The sequence below is a fragment of the Pan troglodytes genome, chromosome 9, assembly GCF_028858775.2.
Source record: "Pan troglodytes isolate AG18354 chromosome 9, NHGRI_mPanTro3-v2.0_pri, whole genome shotgun sequence".
Lineage (NCBI taxonomy): Eukaryota > Metazoa > Chordata > Mammalia > Primates > Hominidae > Pan > Pan troglodytes.
The window spans coordinates 76,960,401-76,983,314 of record NC_072407.2 but is presented as its reverse complement, the minus strand read 5'-3'; the positions used below and the strand labels follow the sequence as shown (position 1 = coordinate 76,983,314).

General features: G+C 43.6%; 2 protein-coding genes across 51 annotated transcripts in view; one reads left to right on the top strand and one right to left on the bottom strand.

Annotated features, from left to right (window-relative positions):
• SPCS2 (signal peptidase complex subunit 2) overlaps positions 1-3,119 on the bottom strand; it is a 28,436-nt gene extending 25,317 nt beyond the window's left edge. The window contains exon 1 of the mRNA XM_054661558.2: positions 2,913-3,119. Within this exon, the coding sequence (XP_054517533.1) occupies positions 2,913-3,026 (114 nt within the window). The 5' untranslated portion in view covers positions 3,027-3,119. The remainder of the gene's footprint in view (positions 1-2,912) is intronic.
• Positions 3,112-22,914, top strand: part of XRRA1 (X-ray radiation resistance associated 1) — a 107,806-nt gene continuing 88,003 nt past the window's right edge. For 5 of the 50 annotated variants that reach the window (XM_063783248.1, XM_063783245.1, XM_063783234.1 and 2 more), the window contains exons 1-5: positions 3,154-3,384; positions 7,086-7,153; positions 15,093-15,277; positions 18,288-18,359; positions 21,781-21,853. Coding sequence is in view for 16 of the 50 variants with exons in the window: in XM_009423769.5 (XP_009422044.1) it covers positions 11,287-11,380; positions 15,093-15,277; positions 18,288-18,359; positions 21,781-21,853 (424 nt within the window). In the remaining 34 variants the exon portion in view is untranslated. Of the gene's footprint in view, positions 3,385-7,085; positions 7,154-11,282; positions 11,381-15,092; positions 15,278-18,251; positions 18,360-21,780; positions 21,854-22,914 lie in introns of all 50 variants that reach the window. The other 45 variants (XM_063783221.1, XM_063783213.1, XM_054661531.2 and 42 more) reach the window with 35 other exon arrangements.

The window sequence follows — 22,914 nt, the reverse complement described above, 5'->3', positions numbered from 1 at the left end:
ATTAGGTAGGTGCAAAAGTTATCGTGGTTTTTGCCATTACTTTCAATGGCAAAAACAGCAATTACTTTTGCACCAACCTAATAACATGCGGCACTAGAACTCAAATTTGTCTCTTTTTATTATATATTATACACTACTGTGTATATGGCCTTATTAAGAAGTCTTCTAATTTCTGTCTCTCCAAACCATCTGAATAGTTTTCCTAAAAACCACTTTACACAGTCTCAAAACCCTTCAACAGCTTTCCTCTACTTCAAGCAATCCACGGCCTCCCTAATCAGATGCTATCTACTTGTCACTACAGTTCCTTTAGAGAGCCTTCTAGTCAACTCAATACCTGAGAAACATAAAACACCATCACATCTGTGTAACTTTACTCAAGGAGACTTTTTTTTACCTGGCATGTCTTTCTTTTCTCCCCCCAAATAAGGTGCCAGTTCCACTCTCAGGAATGAGGCCTTTCCTTGAGGCTCTTACTCTTTTTTTTTTTTTTTTTTTTTTGAGACAGAGTTTCCCTCTTGTTGCCCAGGCTGGACTGCAGTGGCATGATCTCGGCTCACTGCAACCTCCACCTCCCGGGTTCAAGCGATTCTCCTGCCTCAGCCTCCCGAGTAGGTGGGATTACAGGTATGCACCACCACGCTTCGCTAATTTTGTATTTTTAGTAGAGATGGGGTTTCTCCATCTTGGTGTGGCTGGTCTTGAACTTCCGACCTCAGGTGATCTGCCTGCCTTGGCCTCTCAAAGTGCTGGGTTTACAGGTGTGAGCCACTGCGCCCGGCCGAGGCTCTTACTCTTATCAATAAGCTCGCAGGGTTCACTCTCTCTCTCTCATTTGAACTTCTGTAACAAGTACACACTTGAGCGAATATACCATATACTTCCTTAAATAGATTCAATTACCCCATCTCCTATATTTGGCTATTCTGAGTGCTCTCTGACAGTAGGATTCTTGATTTACTCCTCCACCATCACACATCTGTACTGGACAGTACAGGTAATGGAGATCACTAATGTGTACTGTCTTACTTGGTTCTTCCCAAAACCCTGTGATATAGGTGCCAGAGATTCCAAAATTCCAAATGAAGAAAGGTTAATTGACTTGCCAATCTTCATACTGTTAGCAAGTAGCAGAAATACTTCAAAGCTGAAATCTTATGATCCCCACATCCGGGTTCTTTCAATAACACAATGGTGCCATATACACTATTCCATAATAATAGTATTCCATACTGCCTTAGCAGAATGCCCATACTTAATGTTTGCTGATGATGATCCAAGTGCAAGGAAGAGCAACAGCAGTTAGTGGGGCAGGTAAGCACAGGCTATGAGGTGCTTACCTAGCAAGAGGGAAGGATTTGTGTACACAAATGACCATCAATTCCCCATACTCTCACATGTCTTGAAGCAATTTACCATCCCAACCTCCAGAATATGTTTCTGTATCTTAAGGTTTGAGTGTGAGGCCAGGTGCATGTTGACTTATGCCTGTAATCCCAGCACTTTGGGGAGCCAAGGTGGGAGGATCACTTGAGGCCCAGGAATTTGAGACCAGCCAGGGCAACACAGTAAGACCCTGACTCTACAGAAAAGTTAAAAGCAAAAAAATTAGTCAGGCATAGTGGTGCACATTTGCAGTCCCAGCTACTCAGGAAGCTGGGGTGGGAAGATCACCTAAGCTTAAGAGTTCAAGGCCGCAGTGAGCTAAGATCCATTCTGGGCAATGGAGCGTGACCCCTCTCACAAGAGAAGAGTGTGAGAACCATGTCTTTCAAAACCAATGACACTCAAAAAGACAAGTAAAAAGACCTGGATCTTAACCCCTCAACATAATCATGTTTTCATTTCTTAAGCACCTACCATGTGTTATGCACAGGGAAGTCTGAAAGCTGTTTTCAATTATATTAAAAAATTCTGCTTACTATATTAAAGACACCATGCTTACCAATTCTCATCAAACCAGCCCAGGGCCCTACAATGAGAGAACTGGAAGGGAATTTAGAGTTAAGTCCCTCATTTTAAGGCTAAATCTCTCACTTTTCAGATGAGAAAACAGATATAGAGAGAGCAAGCATATTTCAAGGTCACAAAGCTAATTAGAGGCAAAATCAACACTAGGACGTTGTTCTCCATGCAACTGTTTCTTCCAAGATGCTGTGCAAAGAGCAAGAAAGGCCAACCCAGGGACAGTTTTCCTTTTTTTCTTTTCTTTTAAACCCTTGTTGCTAGGACTGCAGTTAAAAAAATTTTTTTTGGATAAGCAGAGGGAGGAAAGGGGCAAGCGTGAGCGGGCAGCAGTGCACTTGGTAGCAAAGAGGGAGGTGGAGGGAAGAGAGGAGAGGGCGGGGAAAAACAACAGGAAAAAAAGAAAAATCTTAAAGGCTTCTTGTCAGCCCAGTAGAATAGTCAATACTCAAATATTTTCAGTATTCGCCTATCATGATAAAACGCCTAAAAACTTCAGTAAGCAAAAGGACAAGAAGCACTTTGGAATCTGGAGCAGCACGCAAGGGTGAAGGTGGTAGGGAGTTTGGGGGATACTGATTCTTTAATCTTTGGGCTTCGGTTTTCCGTGTCTGTGAAATGGGCACTGGCAACAGTGCACCCAGCCCCCCAGGGGAAAAGAGATGGACACGATTAAATATAGGAAAAATCAAATTACCGAAAAAGGTGTGGCGACCAGGACCAGAACACTTGCGAGAAGGGAAGAAGTTCTAAAGAGGACCGGGTCCAGGTTTGAAGTGTGATGAGGGCAAGGGCAGGCTACAAGCGTGCGTAGGGTTGTGATAGTGGTCACACAAGGGCTCCCCTCAAAAGGCCGTAGAAAATAAGGGAGACCGGGATGGGAAGGTGGGCTCGCCGCCTCCCAGGCCTCCCCAGGATTCAACTGTTCCCAAGAACCGGCTCCTCACCTTATCCAACAAGCCGCTACGGCCACTTCCTGTCCCGCAGTTGGAAGCACCACCAGCCCCACTACAGCCTCCGCTACCACCGCTTCTCCCGCCCTGTACAGCTGCCGCCGCCATCTTGTCCGCCTCTGCGTCTCCCTCCCCTCCGACTTGTCTGAAGCCGATTGGCTGGAGCTGACAGCGTGACGCGCCGCGCGGAGTCAATCGGGATCCGTAGTTTGGGTCTTGCTGGCGCGAGGTAGTCAGAGGACGTGGCCGCGGGGCTTGCTGGGACTTGAGGTTAGACGTCCCGGCCGTCGGTTGCCGCCTACACTGTCTGCCGTCGCGTCGCAGTTACTAAGGCGTGGGGAAGATAGCGGCAGGCACCGCAGTGGAGCGGCTCCGAGATCCCCGGGGGGCTCGCAGGCGCGCATCCCTCCTGACTGGGACGTCGCCTCCGCAGACCCCTCGGAGGCTGAAGCGACGCCGGAGGCAGGTGCGACTGAAAACTTAGTTTTCGAATTCGAGTCTTTCTCCGGCCCAGGTGTGGAGTTTCCAAAGGAGTGGGCAGGAGCTTGTCCTTCATCCTTTTCTAGCCCGGTTGTGGCACTTACCGATTATTCTCTCAAGCAGCTGTCATTTTAGCTGTTTGTAATGTTTTCGTGTTAACGGAGAACTCGCGTTTACTGAGTGCCTACAGTCTGCCAGGCAGTATCCTATGTGCACTTCCAGCCATCCTCTCTCTCACTGAGTCCCACAACAGCCCTGTTAGATGAGGAGGAAACTAAAGAACCTACCCAAAGCCAGATAGCATGTATCTGAACTCGGTTTTCAAGCCGGCATTTTAAAAAAATCAAAACCAATATATATCCCTTCTGACACTCTGCTTTTACGGTTTTAGGATGTAATAGTATTCTAGATTTTAATTAATTTTTTTCACAAATGTATATTGAGCACCAATATTGTACTAACGGATACAGGAGATCAAGATAGACCTGGTTGCTACTCTGGTGGAACTACTAGTCCATGACAGAGTTATCAAATAGCAATATTGTATTATACCATGCTCTATTACGTTGTATTGTTTTTTAATTCCTATATATCCCCCATAAGCGTCTAAAGAATTAAACAAATATTTTTGAGTTTCTTACTATGTAACAGGCACTATTCTAGTCACCAGGGCTATATCCCTGAATAAAACAGACAAAAACTTGTCTTGGGGAAGCCAAAATTCATGTGAAAATAATTATCTCGGCCGGGCGTGGGGGCTTATGCTTGTAATCCCCGCCGAGGCAGGCGGATCACCTGAGGTCAGGAGTTAAAGACCAGCCTGGCCAACATGGTGAAACCCCGTCTCTACTAAAAATACAAAAATGAGCCGGGCGTGGTAGCGGGCGCCTGTAATCCCAGCTACTTCGGAGGCTGAGGCAGGAGAATTGCTTGAACCCGGGAGGCGGAGGTTGCAGTGAGCCGAGATCAGAAAGAAAAGAAAATAATTATCACTGAATAACTGAATTATTACTAAAAAGAAAATAAATATCACTAAATAGCAATAACATCAGATGATATTTCATTACCTCTGTGAAGCAATCCATGGACACTAGTCAGATCCCCTGTAGCTTGTTGTTGCAGTTTATCTTTTACAACTTCTCATTTTTCTTTTATTTAAAATAAAGTGAGATGATACAGCATTGCCCTAGTCACTTTTTATTTTATTTTTTATTTTTTGAGACAGAGTCTCACTCTGTCGCCCAGGCTGGAGTGCAGTGGTGGGATCTTGGCTCACTGCAACCTCTGCCTCCTGGGTTCAAGCAGTTCTTGTGCCTCAGCCTCCCAAGCTGTAGTCTTTGTAGCTGGGACTACAGGCACATGCCACCACACCTGGCTAATTTTTATATTTTTAGTAGAGACAGGGTTTTGCCGTGTTGGACAGCCTAGTCTTGAACTCATGACCTCAAGTGATCCGTCTGCTTCGGCCTCCCAAAGTGCTGGGATTACAGGCATGAACCACCACACCAGGCCAACTTCTCATCTTTCAAGATCCAGCTTTAATGTCACCTACCCTGTGAAACTATTTCTGATACTTGCTGCTTCTTTCTTCACCCACTGCATGAAGTGCTCCTGTGGCATTTTGTTCATGGGTTGGGTTAGTTCAATTAACAATCATTGAGACTCTTCCTTCAGTAGGCCAGGTCCTGTGTGAGATGCAGGATAAAGAGATAAGTACAGGCTCACGCCTGTAATCCCAGCACTTTGGGAGGCCGAGGCAGGCGGATCACGAGGTCAGGAGATCAAGACCATCATGGCTAACATGTTGAAACCCCGTCTCTACTAAAAATACAAAAAATTACCCAGGCATGGTGGCGGGCGCCTGTAGTCCCAGCTACTAGGGAGGCTGAGGCAGGAGGATGGCGTGAGCCCGGGAGGCGGAGCTTGCAGTGAGCTGAGATAGCGACACTGCACTCCAGCCTGGGTGACAGAGCGAGACTCCGTCTCAAAAAAAAAAAAAAAAAAAAAAGAGGTAAGTAGGACCCAGGCCTGACCTGACCTTGGAGATACTCACAGCCTGTAGTGAGGTGGGGAACAAACAAGGAAGCAGGCATTATAATATACAGTGTGGTATAGTGCCTGTATTAGTCCATTTCACACTGCTATAAAGAACTGCTCAAGACTGGGTAATTTATAAAGGAAAGAGGTTTAATTGACTCACGGTTCTGCATGGCTGGGGAGGCCTCAGGAAATTTACAATCATGGCGGAAAGGGAAGAGGCAAGTCTTACATGGCAGCAGGCAAGAGAGGGCAAGAGTGTGAAGGAGGAACTGTCAGTTATAAAACCATCAGATCTCGTGAGAGCTCACTCACTATCATGAGGACAGCATGGGGGACCACCTCCTTGATCCAATCGCTTCCTACTAGGTCTCTCTCTCAACACATGGGGATTATGGGGATTACAATTCAAGATGAGATTTGGGTGGGGACACAAAGCCTAACCATGTTAGTGCCTCCATTAAGAAGTGGGCCTGATGGCTGGGCAAGGGGGTTCACGCCTGTAATCCCAACACTTTGAGAGGCTGAGTTGGGAGTTTGAGGCAGCCTGGGCAACATGGTGAAAACCCATCTCTATCAAAAATATAGAAATTTAGCTGGGCATGGTAGCACACGTCTGTGGTCCAGCTACTTGGGAGGCTAAGGTGGGAGGATTGCTTGAGTCTGGGAGGTGGAGGTTGCAGTGAGCTGAGATCATGCCACTGCACTCCAGCCTGGGTAACAGAGTGAGACCTTGTCTCAAGAAAAAAAGAAAAAATAAATAAAAAAAGAAGTGGGCTTGAGGAGGCTCAGCCTAAGGAGAGGGAGATACAGGAAAGCTAATCTGTATGTAGCCAGGCAAGGAAGAGGGGCAGAAATGTGATAGGCCAAAGGAATGGAACAAGCAAAAATATGCCTTACTCTGTGTGTGTGTGTGTGTGTGTGTGTGTGTGTGTGTGTGAGAAAGAGAGATGTTTGTTTTGGAGGAAGCGCTACAGTCAGATTGGCATTAGCTGCATCAAGTTTGAGATGGAGACCAGAGGTAACTAAAGCTAACCAGGAAGTCAGCCTCCAAATCTGGAACTTTGACTTTTTTTTCTACCATATAAAGTTCTTACTTGTCTTAGATAATGTAACCTAGGGGTTATGTGCCCTTCTTGGCCCGTTAGTTGTAGATCTACACCTTCTCACCTAATATTCCTAATAGGGAACTGGAATTTCTGTGATAGCATCCAGGTCTGCATGCCTCCTACAGGCTTCAGTGTGAGTCATCTTTTGTATTATATGCATGGCAAATATCTTTTCCCAGACTGTGTCTTATCTTTCAACTTTGACTTTCCTATTTTTATCTGGCAGAAATTTATTTTGTGTAAATAATCATGTAAACGATCCCTTCCTTTCAGGTTTGTGCTTCGTGTGTCTGATTTAAGCACTCCAGCCATACCCCACTATCATAATTATATTCTCCTATACCACCTTCCCATCTATGTCTTGTCTTTGTCTCCATCTCTGTATCGGTATCTATCTGTTTCTTGGATCCTTAGTCCTACGGGCAAGGACTAAAGGCAAGACAAATATTGGAGTGGAAGGCTCACAGTAGAATATAATTAATGAGGAAGTTCAAGAGCTCTGAATAGCAGGCTAAGAAGGAATATAATATTTATCTTACAGGCAAAGAAACAAGTGAAGAAACAAAAAAAAAAGGAAGTTAAGGGGCCATTCTCAAAGTCAAAGATCAAGTAAGTACTCTGGAGACCTGAAGCCAGGTCACCATATTCTGTAAGTTACTGAAGGCTTCTCCAACAGCCATCATATTTAACATTTTCCAGCCAGCAAATTACATCACATCTAACATTTTCCAGCCAGCAATTTACTCATTCATTCTTTCATTTACCTCTAGCAGATGTGTGTGATTGGTCATGAGAGAGAGTTCCTGAAAGACATACTGACTGAATATAAATTTGTCCCCATCCATCCATCTATCCATTAATCTTACCAACATATTTTTAGTGAGTCGTAGGCTCTATGCTACATGCTGGGATTACACAGGTGAATAAGGTAATTATAGGCCCCACAACAGGTGAGAAGTTGATGAGGGGAGCAAACAATTATAATAAAGTCATAAGTGCTATACTAGGTGAAGTATGGAGTGTTGTAGGAATACATAAGAAGAGCCTCCATCCCTTTGCAGGGAAGATCAGGGATCAGGAAACTCATAGTGCCCTATGTTGGACCAAAGGAGGTACCAACATTGATTCATTTATTCCACAAATATTTATGGAATCTGTTATGTCATAACATCTGTTATGTTAGGTGCTTTGTTAGGAATAAATTGATGACTACCATTGATATTGCCCTTTCTTAGGAAGGTTTTAGAGTCTAATTGAGGATATGTGTGTGTGCGTGTGTAGCAGATATATATGTTTTGGTCCTAGGAGTGCCATCATATCCTTCACTTGGCTCACATGTCTATTGCGTGCTTCCTATGAGCTAAGTCCCAATGGTGGAAGAGAGACAGTGAATTAAATGTGTTTCCAGACTTGGAAATTCATAGTCCATTGAAGGTACCCCTTCATGATCATTAATAATCTTGTGAGGTTGGGCCACGAAAGAAATACTGATGAAAGACTTCACAGCTTAGCAAAAGCAGCAGTTATTTCCACTGGCCTTCCAGTGGGAGGCCAAGGTGGGTGGATGGCTTGAGCCCAGGAGTTTGAGACCAGTCTGGGCAATATGGCGAAACCCTGTGCCTACAAAAAATACGAAAATTAGCCAGGCATGGTGGCATGTGCCTATAGTCCCAGCTACTCAGGAGGCTGAGGTAGGAGGATTATTTGAGCCCAGGAGGTTGAGGCTACAATGAGCCGTGATTGTGCCACTGTACTGTAGCCTAGGTGACAAAGTAAGACACTGTCTCAAAAGAAAAAAAAAAGAATCAGAAAAAAGAAATGTAGCCTGGAGTTGAATCTGATTCTCAGGTGTTTGGTTTGGCCTGCACATTGTTCTAAAATGGCAAATTAGTTGCTGACTCTCAAATAGGAGATTTCACGTATAAGGCAGACTTTCCTTGAAAAAAAGTGAAGATCTGGCAACAGTGACTTAGGTTTCTGCATGGCAGCAGTTGGTAAGAGCTGACTAGTTGCTGCCTCTATGAGCATGTGCACTCTCTCTCTCTCTCTCTCTGTGACACATACACACACACACACACACACACCCTCCTACTCTCTTCCCCTCGCCTCCAGCTTTCTTCACTCACTCACATAGCCTGCCCAACTTCTGTAACCATTTGTGTTTGCAAGTCCTCGGTAAAATGTAGGTTTTTCCAAGGTTTGACATCAGACTGTGGTGAACAATCTGTGAATGACAAATGATAAGTGCAGTTGTGATTAGGGCTATCCATGCCTTTGAGGAATCGTTTTTATGCCTGTCTCTCTGAAGAGAATAATCATTTGATGAAGAAAAGACTGAGTCATACCCTAGAGTCAGAACTATATTCTTTTTCCAACTTTTTTGCATGTGTGTGCATGCACGGGCACACACACACCCCTAAAGAATTTCTGACTCACTGTAAATTGGTATTGAAGAGTCTCGGAGCCACCCCATAGCAGATAGAGGATGGAAGGTTATTTCTTTTGTGCTCTTTTTATTCTCTAGGTGTTAGGGAAATGGAACACTTGGGATATTTGAAGTCTCTCTCCCATCACAACTGTCCCTGAGGGAGCCTGCCCTCCCTCATCCTCAGTGAGGGAACCCCTCCCCTGGATGCTGGGTGCCCTTCTTCCTGCTTTCTCAGGGATGGCTCTGCGGGTCTGCCCATCTCTCTCCTGCATTGTCAGCCTTTCCTCCCTTACTGTCTCCTTCCTCTCAGTCTAGATGTAGTGAAGCTTTTCTCATCCTGTTAATAGCATAGTAATGGAAAATGAGCAGCATGAGTTAGCCATGTGGCAGATACTAAGGCATTTTCTCCTGTAATCATCAAAACAGCCCTATGAAGTAGGTGCACTTACTGTCTACATTTCACTGAGGAAAAAGCCAAGGCATAGACAAGTAACTTGCTCAAGGCCACACAGCTAGTAAATGGCATAGCTAGGATCTGAACCCATGCAGTGAGCTTCCAGAATTTATTCTTGGTAGTGACTCTGTCTGCCAGGGCTGGGACTAGGGTGGAGGCCAAGTGCTAACACTGCATTTGCACAACTCTGAGAGAGAGCACATGTCCCCCTACGTGTTCCTCAGGCACCTTGCTCACCTTCCCCCAGTGCTGGCCCTGATATTCACCCATCTCCCAATTTTACCTTCCATCTCACTGCTGTCTTGCTTTTCTCCCTTTCACAATCAAGCGTCTTGAAAAACTTGCTTATATTCACTTTTTGTATTCCCTTGCCTTCCATTCACTCTTTCATACATAAAGTCTGACTTTAACTCCACCCTTCTTCTGAAACTGACCTCCTACTTGCTCATGGCCTATTTTCGGTCCCCACCTTGCCTGACTTCCCTGCCTCTTTCATAGAGTTTTCTCTTCCCTTGGCTTACTTGGCAGCTCCCACTCTCCACCCCCTGGTTCTCCTACTTCTCTAAAATTATTTTCTTTTCTGAATCCTCCAGGGGCTTCTCCTCCTTTGTCCACACATTTTTTTTTTTTAAATATGGGGTCTCACTGTCACCCAGGCATGATCACGGCTCACTGCAGCCTGGACATCCTGGGCTTAAGCAATCCTCCCACTTCAGCCTCCCAAGTAGCTGGGACCACAGGCATGTACCACTGTGCTGGCTAATTTTTTTAATTTTTTGCAGAGACAGGGTCTCACTGTGTTGCCTAGGCTGTGTCCACACATGAAATGCTCATACTTCTAATTGGTCTTGCTCCTCTTTTTCTCTACTGTCCCTCCCTTTCTCATTCCTTTTTTCTGTCCATCCTTCTTTTTTTAATTCTTTAGTTTATTAACATGAACTCTCATCAGCTATCCCTGGGTTGCTGCAATACTCCCCTAACTGCAATCCCAGTTGCCACTGGGTGCCACTTTCACCTACTGCTATTTTTGTCAGATCTCTCTTTGTAAAGTACAGCTTGGATTATGGCTCTGTCCAGCTCAGAAATTATTCATGGCTCTCAGTCACCTACAAGATGAAGCCTGAGCTCCTAGCCTGGTACCTCAAGCCCTTCAGGAGCAGGCACCATCCTTCCTGTCCAGCTTTATTGTTTAAGACTACCAAACATACATCCCTCTCCTTCTTGGGTCACATTGTTTCTTTACTGTGCACAACTGCCCTCCTGTGGCCCTTGCTGTTTGGAATGTTTATCCTTCTCTCTATCAGAAAACTCAATTAATCCCTCAAATACTATTTATCCAGTTCAAGTCTCATTATTTATACACTATTTTCTCTAAAATGTGAGCCTCTTCTCTGAACTCTGTTAAAACAAAGAAAACATCTAGCACAGACTTAATATGTATTAGGCACTGTCTTTCTCACTTGATCCTCTTATTTGTCTTTTAAGGTAGGTATTATAACCCCCATTTTGCAGGTGAGGAAACTGAAGTTCAGAGGAGTAGAGTAACTTGCCCAGTCACAGAGCAAGGAAAGACAGAGCCAGGATTCAAACCATGTCTGAGCTGGAGGATCATGTTCTTTCTAGGGTTCCATTGGGTTAGGATTGATTTGAACTGAAAAACCCAGGGTCTTGTTTCTCTCTTCATGTAAACAGCCAGCCCATTTCTGAAGCAAGGGCAGTGGGGCCTCCAGGGTGTCGGAGGCAGGGTGTGTGCGGGTGTGGTGGTCCTGGTGGGCTCATGAGCTGCACTGGAGTAAGAGTGCTCTGCTGTGCCTTTTCACTTTTCTGCTTCCTTGCTTTCCTTGCCTGGCTCTCAGGGAGATGGCCTTCTCAGGAATCTACAAGCTGGATGATGGGAAGCCTTACCTGAACAACTGCTTCCCAGCCAGAAATCTGCTTCGCGTGCCGGAGGAAGGTCAGGTGACTTCTCAAATTGCTACCTTTTCCTCATACCTAGCTCGTGCTTTAGACCATCTCACATCTACTTGTTCTTCTCCAACCCCTTCACTACTGTTCCCGGCTCTACCTAATCCTTCCCCCTCCAGTCCTAGTAGCCTCCGTGGGACTTCTAAAGTGCATATTTAACCACAGTGCCCCTTCTGTTCAGTGACTTCTCATTGCTAACTCCTTTAACTGGCATTCTGTGTCATTCTGAGTTTAACCTGCTCTTATCCTCTGTGATAACCCATTTCTTTATTTATGCTCTATTCCACGGTGCTTGCTTTTCACATAGCTTTTTTATTTGCCCTGGATGTTCCAGCCCTCATTCTTGTTAGCCAAACTCTTCCCATTCCACAAATCCCAGCTCTTCTTCTACTTCTTCCAGTAAAGCATGTCTCACTACCCTAGTCCTCAGGGCCCATCCTCTCATGAGCTGTCTTCCTGTCTGTATTTCTTATTTGATGAGTGATCATGGTCTGCCAAACTCCTAAATAAAATGGCTTAAATTCGACTCTGCCAGGTAGATTTTCAAATATTTATCTAGTTAAAAACTTCCCTGGAGCAGGGAATTGTCATAATAAGAGCCCTATAGGTGAAACACTAAGTATTGGTTCTCTGGATTGGATTTGTTGCTTTGAAAGCGTAGGGCAAAGGAGAAGTAAACCTTGTTTACTCCAGATGTTGTAACTTGTTGGTCACTCTGTATATGGAATATTGGAAGGAACTTCTCTTCCTGCCTGTCCTCTCTGCTTCTCTAGAGTGATTTTGTTTTTCACACAGAGACTTTCCCTGGCCACCTACCTATCAGACACCTTCAGATGGAGCTATCAGTGTGAGCTCATAGTTTCTCTCTTTGTCTCTCTCTTGCTCTCGCTCTCTCTTGCTCTCGCTCTCTCTCTCTCTGTCTATGTCACTCTCTCACACACAGACACACATATATGGATAGCTACAGAAATAAATATAGTTGTATATATCTATATGTTTTAGTGTACATATGTATATTTACCAGTCCACTGACAGCAATGACACCTCAGCAGCAAAAAGCATACCTAGTATCTACATCTTGCTTTCTAAATACCATTCTCCAGTGAAAAGAACATGGGCTTCTTGGAGAAATAGTTGTTTGCAGGACTAGGGCAGAAAAAATACAAGTTGAGTTGGAGTATCTTATGGTGCCAGAAGTAAAGAAGTGCTCAGGAAAATAATGAGGGCATGTTGAAAGGATGCAGCTGACTTGAAGGTGCTCCCAATCACCAAAGCTGGGACAGTTTGAGCAATGAAATAAATAATGGCGGAATTGGGTTGTAAACCATGGAATAATAAATGAGTCTACTAATATAAATATTTGAATATGTAAATATGTGGGGGAAACAAAATAGCTCTTTCTTTTCTTTTTTTGAGATGGAGTCTCTCTCTGTTGCCCAGACTGGAGTGCAGCGGTGCAATCTTGGCTCACTGCAACCTTCGCCTCCCAGGTTCAAGAGATTCTCCTGCCCCAGCCTCCTGAGTAGTTGGGATTACAGGCACTTGCCACCATGCCCAGCTAATTTTTGTATTTTTTATAGAGATGGGGTTTCACCATGATGGCCAGACTGATCTCGAACTCCTGACCTCAAGTGATCCACCCACCTCAGCCTCCCAAAGTGCTAGGATTACAGGCATGAGCCACCACTCCCAGCCAGCTCTTTCTTGTAGTAGAATTCCAACTAGAAAATGTAGAAGGAATGAGGGAAATAGAAAGTCACTATTCAAACACTACAGTAATAATTTTTGTAGGTAAGAACCATTATAGGATGTTGCATTAGAGTTCTTCAGAGAAACAGAACTGGTAGTAGATAAACAGGACTAGTAGGAGATAGGTAGGTAGGTGGGTAGAAAGATTTTTTTTTTCAAGGAATTGACTTTGTGTGATTGTGGGGGATGGCAAGTCCAAAATTCGTAGGGCAGGCTGGCAAGCTGGAAACCCCTGGGGAGGAGCTGAAGCTGTAGTGTTAAAGCAAAATTTCCTCTTCCTCTAGGAAACCTGTTTTGCTCTTAATGTCTTTCAATTCATTGGGTGAGGGCACTCACATTATCAAGGATAATCTCTTTTACTTAACATCAATCAACTTATTGTAAATACTAATTACATCTACAAAATACCATCACAGCAACACCTAGATTAGTGTTTGATTGAATAACTGCATATAATAGCTTTAGCAAAGTTGATGGATAAAATTAACCATCACAGATACTAGAATAAGTGGGTAAAAGTATGATGAGAAACAGGATATTTGCATAGTCTCTTTTCTCTCCTGTTGATCTCCTGACACACTCGGAACCTTCCTTTCTGGCCTTGTTGGGGGTTTTGGCACCAACTCAGACTGAGGTCCCCAGGAGTCAGGGATATGAAGATAGGATAAAGTAGAAGCAAAGTTCATGCCCCAGATGGGGGCAGCCCTGGGAAATGGGGTAACTGGAGTATCAGGCCCATAATGGAAATGGGAAATGACTCATATGAGACACAGGGCAGGAACTGCATCCAAGAAGCAGGATTGTCAGCAGTGGTCTGTGAGCCAGGGCAAGCCCCCAAGGCAGAGATAGTGGGCTTTTCCAGAAGACAGCCAGTGGTTAGAGGCACAAAGCTGGTTCCCACAGCACCCCTTATATTATTATTATACTATTGTATATAATATAAGATGTTATATTATTATGACTCCTTTGAGTTAGGGCTTCCTTTTTATTCATTCTCATACTCCCAGTTCCCAGCATAAAGTAGATGCTCAGAAAAGATAGGAATGGATGACTCTGTGGGCAGGGGCTATAAGACAGGGTTCATTCAGTCATTTGTTCAGCAACAGTCACAATGCGGTGAGCTCTGTGCAGGCCTTGGGAATACTGAGATGAATAAGTCAGATAAAGTCCCTGCTCTTACGGAGCTTCCACTCTAGAGAGGGAGACAGACAATGAATAAGTGAACAAATAAAATAATTACAGATTGCAATGAATACCACACAGCAAATAAATTGCTGGTGTGAGAAAGAACAGATTCCAAAATATGTTATGATTTTTGTTTGGTGAGCTTACTAGTAAACCTCATATTCTTTTTGCTTATATACATTTTAAAATTCTTTCTACAGTAGACATGTATTATTAGGTTTTTTTTTTTTTAATGCCATCTGTCCTACATTTTCTTATTCCAAGTTTCTAACACCATCTTTTCTGTATACTGATAGAGGTCTGGGAAGATGGAACCTATTGAGTTGAGGTCACACATTGGGCTTTACTCAAGAGATGACCAGTAGGAGAGTAACTGGCATGCATGAGAAAGAGGGATCAGCTCTACTGAGGGGCAAAAGGGAAGACTTCACAGAACAGGAAATACTTGATCTTAGTTTTTGAAGGAATAATAGAATTTGGAGATAAAAAGGTGAAGGAAGGAATTTGGCAAGTCATTCCACCTCCTTTTGTCGCAGCCTTTTCATGTATAAAATCATGACAGTGACATGTTTTTCATTGGGTTTGGAGGCCAATTAAATGACATAGATAGGTAGATATCTCCCCTACCCCCAGCTGCAGTATTGTATCTGGTGCATGTTAGATAATCAGGAGCTATTTTTGGTTTTAGTATTATAAACAAAGTCTATAACTGCACTCGTTGTAGCTTTGGAGTTTTCCCCTTTTCACTGTTCTAATTTTCTCAACAGGCCAAGGACACTGGTTGGTGGTTCAGAAAGGTAACCTCAAGAAGAAGCCCAAGGGTTTGGTTGGAGCACAAGCTGAACGTCGGGAAAGCCTGAAGGCGACTTCTTTTGAGTTCAAGGGGAAGAAAGGGTCTCGGCGGGAAAATCAGGTGGACCTTCCTGGACGTATCCTGGACCAGGCTTTTCTGGTGAGACTAAATGCATCCTGGAGTGGCCAGCACATCAGCTAGGGTGGGGAGGAAGTGGGGAAGGATTTGCCCTGCTCTGGCACAACTACCCCCAATCTACTCCAAACTGTTAAGAGTGATATTGGCAAATTGAGTACAGCCAGGATAATGAAGGGACCCAAAAGTTTCTTGACATGTAAAGCTTTCTTGACATCTACCTAGTGAGATAGGTATTGTCGTCCCTTTTGTGTTGTTGCCATTGGGCAGATGGGAAAACTGAGGCTCCAAGAAGTAGTTTGCCTTGGCTGAGGTTCCACAGCTAGTAAATGGCTGATCCAGGATTAGAACTCTGGTCTACTGACTCCAAAGCCTGTACTTTTACATTATATGAGGTAAAAACTCTTACTGAGTTGGAGAGGCAAAGGAGCAGGTCAGGGGAAACAGTCAATTGAAAATTGCATTCCAGCACCTAGTAGGGTTGAGAGATTCCTGCTCTGCTCTTTGGGGTGATCTCTACAGGATTGAGTGGGACTGGGTCCTGCTCTCCCACAGCCTTTGTCCTTTGACTTTAGTGTCTGGCTGAAAGCCAGGGGAGCTGACCAGATATTACTTAGTGCCGGGGGCAGGCTTTACAAAGAGGACTGGGGTGGCTGTGTTGGAGACCAGCCAGGTAGTTTCACGTCGGCTCTGTGCAATGCCTCAGTGGCTTTGCTAAGAAGGATGCATTTTGTAAATCAATATTAATGTGCAGTCGAGTTCTCATAGCTCCCTAAGAACTCCCTGGCTGCCTACTTTGTTTCCAGATTCTGCTATGGTTCCCAAGAGATGGGTGCCTGCATAGATCAGATGTTGAAAGAGAACTTTGTTGGTTTCATCTCACCTCAAGTGGGTAGTATAAGCTTTTTGCAGTCCTGTGGAGTCAGTTTCATTATTAGGTCCACTTCTCATTGGGAATGAGGAGGACTGAAATAATTATACTGAGGAGGGGCAGAAACACTTCCCATAGTGGCCTTTTTTTCTTCCCTTGTTTCCAAATATTTATACATTCCCATATTCAATAAATACGGCTTGTTACCCGTCTTGCCACCGTGGGAGACAGGAGCAACAAGGATGTTTTTCAGAATCATGGGGTATCCACTCTGCCTATTGGATAGTTCCACTTGAATGTTTCATTGACAGTTGAATTACAGCACCAATGCTCCTACTCCAAATCCCAAAACAGACCTCTTTTTCCAGTATCTACTTTACTCTCTCTGTTGGCACTACCATCTACCCAGTCGCCAAGCCAGTACCTGAGGTTATCCTTGACATTTGCCTCTCCCACACTGTCCCCACCCCAACTTTTACCAAGTCCTGGCACTTTTACAAGATAGTTGTCAAATCTGTCTTCTCATCTCGACTGCCATGACCCTTATCTGGGCCACCATCATCTCTTATTGGACTAATTCAGAAACTTTCTATATGTTGTAAACTAATTAGGATGCTTTTATTTCACATAAAAATAAGCCAGAGGCATTGTTTAGGGTAGATTAATTTACAGGCTTAATGACGTCTTGCAAGGCCTGTGTTCCTTCTGTCTTTGTGCTGTGCCACTTTACATGTTATCTTGTCCTCTTGGGCTGATTGCCTTCATGATCCTGAGATGGCTGCAGCAATTGTGGTCATCACATACAGAATATAACATCCTGAGGTAGAGAAGGGATTGTTACTGACTAATGTCTTTTCAGAAGTAAGAAAATGCTTTCCAAAACCGGTCCCCCTCCTCAACTCCAAGCAGCCAGTATCTCATTATCCAGACCTATATAACATGCCCGAACAGTCATGAGTTAGGGGAATGAGACCTCCATGATTGGTTTACACAGATCACGACTTATTGCTTGGAGCTGTGGCTTAAGAACATTCCATTTGGAGAAATGTGAATAACATTTGTGTTCTTTAACAAGGAGGAGTAGTGGTTATTAGGAAAGTAATTAACCAATCTGGTACATTCGTCTTTCCCCTTCCTTTCCTGTCTTCTCATCTATGTGATGTACTCTGTCTGATATGTCTATGTGTATCCGACATTACAATTTTTATAAAATTACTATCAGCCCCCTGCTAAAAATCTGCTTTCTATTTGTCGTAGGATAAAATCCACGCTCCTTTATAGAGCCAGCGTGGACTTATATGATCTAATGGCCGTCTCACTAACCTTATCTTGTTTTTCATCCTCTCAGAAGCACCTTGCTTTTTCCTGCCTTGGTAGACTTCATAATCCCTACTACCCACTTTCATGAGACCTATTTAGCTCTTAGGTTTCTGAAATATTACTTCCTCAAGTAAGTATTTCCTCATTCAGACTGAGGTTAGGACCTCCTGTTATATGTCTCATAGCATCTTAAATTTCTCCTTTAAAATATTTATCACATTTATAAATACGTACTTGCTACTTGGCTTCCCATGACACTGTAAGCTCTATGAGGTTATGGAATGTCTCTGCTTTTTCTTCATTGTCTTCCCAATGCCTTTCAGTGCCTAAACATGGTGGGTACCATAAATAAATGATTAACAAAAAAAGAATGAGGTTTGATTAAACATAAATGGAAGCTCCAAACCTAAAATTTACCTCTAACTTTTAAATTATGTCGGGTGACATATGGCAGTCAAAAGTGCATAGAGTCTAGTGATTACAGATTTGGATTAGTAAGATCTGTCACTTACTAACTGTGGGACCTTTGGCAAGGCACATTACTTCTCTTAACCTTGTTTTTCTCGTTAAAAAGAGGAGATAATCTTACTTATGTCAAAGGGCTTAATTAGGATTAGAAGAAAGTTTGTTAATGTATTCAGCAAAGCGTATGGCCCAATTTAGTGTTTGGTAAATATTTGGCGAATGAATGGATGAATAATGAATGAATGAATGAATGAATGAATGAACAAGCAAACAAATTATGACAAGTATATGATTGCCCAACAAGAGAAGGCTGAATGGTAATAGATTAATTAAACTTTGTAGGGGCTTTAAGAGCCAACTCTTTGTATTATGTTCCAGCTGAAGCACCACTGTGTGAGGAAGCCATCAGATCTGTGCACCATTAATGTGAGTGGCCTGAAGTTCTCCAAGGTGAGGTCAGCCAGCAAAGATGTGATTGGGGTGAGCCAGACTTGAGGTGGCGCACCTGGCTGTTGTGGTTTGTCTCTTGCACCTCCAGAGTCCCTAGGGACTGGAAATCTGGTCACGAAGAAGGAGGGAGAGGAGAGTCAGACAAGGATTTATTGGGTTGAAACAATATTCAGACACAAACTTTTGCTACAAATTTTATATTGCCCTTGTCCTATTTGATATGAATTAAAGAAAATTGCCTTATGGGCCAGGCGTGGTGGCTCAGGGCTGTAATCCCAGCACTTTGGGAGGCCGAGGCAGGTGGATCACAAGGTCAGGAGCTCAAGACCAGCCTGGCCAAGATGGTGAAACTCCATCTCTACTAAAAATACAAAAAATTAGCCAGGCATGGTAGCAGGCACCTGTAATCCCAGCTACTCGGGAGGCTGAGGCAGAGAATTGCTTGAACCCCTGAGGCGGAGGTTGCAGTGAGCCAAGATCGTGCCAGTGCACTCCAGCCTGGGTGACAGCGAGACTCTGTCACAAAAAAAAAAAAAAAAGAAAATTGCCTTATGAAACTGGTTTTGAATTTGCCATGTAATTTTGTGGGTACATAATTCATTGTGTGACACTGAGTTCCCATCACAAGACCCTACAAGAGATATTTCGTAAGTTTCAATGCCAGCAATTATAATGGTTTTCCCAAGAAGCTGGTTCGTTCCTAACTTACAGGTGCTGTGACTCATGCAATGAATCATGTTTCTTTCTTTATATTGGCTTATAGGCAGCTTGGAGCCATATTTGTGACCCACCATTAGCCAGTGTATATACAGGATATTATAACATACATCTTTGGTATGTTGGCTTTCGTGGCATACCAAGAGAGATTACTTGTATAAACCATAGAGTAGAGGCTCTAACCCACAGGATGGCCAAGTTTGTGGTAAAGCAGACTGCTCCTTTAACAGGGTTCTGCTTCACTTCATTTAGCACTCATGTTTTCAGAATTGAGTTACTTAGGGACAGGTTAACCTTAGAAATATATTCATCTTGTGGCTGAGAGGCCCTCCATTCTAGGCCAGCACATGGTCCCAGAGATTATAATATATAGTTCACATATAACGGTGAGACAAAGTCATAGAAGATTTCAGAGGTCTCTTTATCAGTTCACCTTTTGAGGGCTACAACATGGCTGGTCAAAGCTCAGTCCCCTTATTGGATACCGTATGTTCTTCTTTTACTTATTCACTCACGTGCTCACCAAACATTACCGAGGCCTGGTGTGTCTCTGTGCTATTTGCTGGAGGGTACAGAGGTGGCTCAGACACTGCCTGCCCTCTGGAGCATATAGTCCAGTAGAGAGGGAGGAGTCTGGGCTTAGATGGATATGGAGTTAGACAGGACTAGCTAATGCAGTCAATGAGGGAAACACGAGAGTGCGAAATATGACCTCAGAGGACAGGCCCCTGACTCAGCCTTACACAGGAAACACACCCTGGAGAGGGTGGTAGCTTAGCTGAGACCCACGGGATGAGTGGATGCTTGCTAGCTTTGTGGTTAAACCATAAAGGAAAATATCTATGAAATTTAATTAAAAATATCTATCTAACAAAAGTTACCACAAACAAAGGTAAAAGATAAGCTGAGACTGGGAGAAGATACTAGCAAGTAATATAACCAAAAAGTATTGGGATCCAGAATGTGTCAAGAGCTCCTACAAAACAATAGGAAGAAAGAGAAACCCAGTAGAAAAATAGACAACAGATAAATATGTTAGTATACAGAAGAGGAACTTGAAAGGCCAATAAATATAGAAAAAGATATTCAGCCTCATAAATAATCAGGAAAATGCAGTGCCATTTTACAATAATCAGACTGGCAAAAATTAGTTTTATAATGCCAATTGCAAGGATTTAAAGAAATAGGACTTCTCATACACTGCAGGTAGGACTGTAAATTGTTTTAACTACTTTGGAGAACAATGTGCTACCATCTCATAAAGCTGTGTATTCCCCACAGCTTGATAGGAGCATATCATTAAAGAAACTCTTATGATGAGGAGGTGTGTATAAGAATATTAATTACATCATTGTTTGTAATAAAATTTAGAAACAGACTAAATGAGAATGAATAAACTTGCAATATATTCAAACAATGGAATACTATACAGGAATTAAAATGGTTGAACTAGGGCTAGGCGTGGTGGCTCATGCTTGTAATCCTAGCACTTTGGGAGGCTGAGGTAGGAGGATCACTTGAGGTCAGGAGTTTGAGACCAGCCTGGACAACATGGTGAAACCTTGTCCCTACTAAAAATAAAAAAATTAACTGGGCATGGTGGCAGACACCTGTAATCCCACCTACTCAGGAGGCTGAGGCAGGAGAATCACTTGAACCCAGAAGGTGGAGGTTGCAGTGAGCCAAGATTGTGCCATTGCACTCCAGCCTGAGTGACAGAGCGAGACTTTGTCTCAAAAAAAAAAAAAAAAAATTGAACTAGAACTACATCTGTCAACATATGTAAATTTCAAAAGCAGCATATATCGACACAGGTAATTCTCAAAAACAGTGTTGAGTGAAAAGGCAGGTTGCAGAATGATACCTAAAATATTATTGCATTTAACGTAAAGTTTTACTACCTGTATCTAGCATTATATATAGTTGATAGACACACACACACACACACGTATAAGTATAAAAAAAGATATGGGAGCTGGGTGCAGTGGCTCACGCCTGTAATTCTAGCACTTTGGGAGGCTGAGGCAGGCGGATTACTTGAGCAGCAGTTCGAGACCAGCCTGGGCATCATGGCAAAACCCCATCTCAGCTAAAAATACAAAAAAATTAGCCAGTCTTGGTGACGTGTGCCTGCAGTCCTAGATACTCAAGAGGCTGAGGTGGAAGGATCACCGAGCTGGGGAAGTTGAGGCTGCAGTGAGCCAAGATTGTGTCACTGCACTCCAATCTGGGCAATGGAAGTGAGACCCTGTCTCAAAAACAAACAAACAAACACACAAAAACTACTGAGTATGGGAATGATAGTCTCCAATTCAGGATAGCTGTTATGGGATTAGTGAGGGGATACATGGACAGGGGTGGTAATGGTGGTGGTTCACCCTATATAATATTTTCTTTCAGGAAATTTATTTAAAGCAAAGACAGCAAAATATTCAGCTGTATTAAATACATACCTCTGGATAGTGGTTATATGGGTCTACAGAGTGTCATTCCATATACTTTTCTGTACATTTGAAATGTTTCATAGTGGAAAAAAAGCAGGAAAACCCTTACAGCACTCAAGTGGCTGCTCCTGTGCTAAGGATGTCCCTTATTCCTTTAGGTCTTTGTTTCTTCTGACAGTGGCCCTGAAGCTTCAGCAAGGCTTCTAGGCAGGGAACTAATCTTGTGGATTTTTTTTTTTTTCTGAAATGCTTTCCTACAGGCCAAGGAAAATGACTTCAAGCATTTTCATTCTGTGATTTATATCAATGCCTCAGAAAACCTGCTGCCTCTAGGTAAGCTTTTTCTTTCTTGAAAGCTCTCTTCCTCCTCTTAGCCAGCACAGCCATTCACGTGTGTTAGGATTTGTCTATCCATCCATCTATGATTGGCCACACATCTCTTTTTTGGAGTACAATAGGCTGGGTGCTGGAGAGCACAAAGACCTCGATTCCAGTCCTGCTCTGGCGCTACCTACTTAGAACATTTTTCTGTGATCTTCTACTTCTCTATCTGTCAAGGGAGATAATTCCCTTTTTTTTTTCCTCCCCTTGCAGGATACCTTGCAGGCTCATATGAGATGGGTGTATAAAAATGTTTCTAAGCCTGTAAAGTACTCCTGTAGGAGCATAAAGCCTTCTTATTCAGCAAGTCCACAGCGACCCCTGCTGGATATTAGGACTATGTGAATACTTGGCTTTTAGAAATGAGTGCATGCAGTCCTGCTCTGGTGAGCTCATGGTTTGGTGAGAGAGATGGACTCAGATACAGATAGTTAGGTCAGGATGAGGGGAGAGCAGTGAAAGAGAGAATCAGGAAATACTATGCAAGCATATACATGGGACTTCAAGCCAGGCCAGAGTGTCAGGAGGAACTGAGAAGAGGAGCACCTAAGCTGAGACCAGAAAAATGAATAGGAGTGATTCAGGAACTAGAAGGTAAGAAGGCATTTCCGGCTGCTGGAGCAGATGTGGAATGGCATTGTCTGATCAGGAAGACTGAAGAGGTTTTGTATGCTTGCAAGGGAAGCATGTGGGGGACAATTGAAACTAGACAGATTGGCAGCGACTGGATTATCAAGGACCGGGAGTGAATTGGACTTAATGCTGCAGGCAAAAGAGAGTCTTGGAAGGGTTTTAAATAGAGAAGCTCAGTGGCAGCTGTGAGGAGAGTGGATTATAAGAGAAGAAGAAGGTGGAGGCCAGGAAACCTGGGAGATTATTTCAGGTTTTCAGGGGAGGGGAGATGAGGCCTGAGCCAGGATTGTGACAAGAAGGGTGCAGAGGATTGAGAGAGAGAGAGACAGACAGAGATTTAGGAGGAGTAGAAACCACAGGACTTGGTAGCTGATAGACTG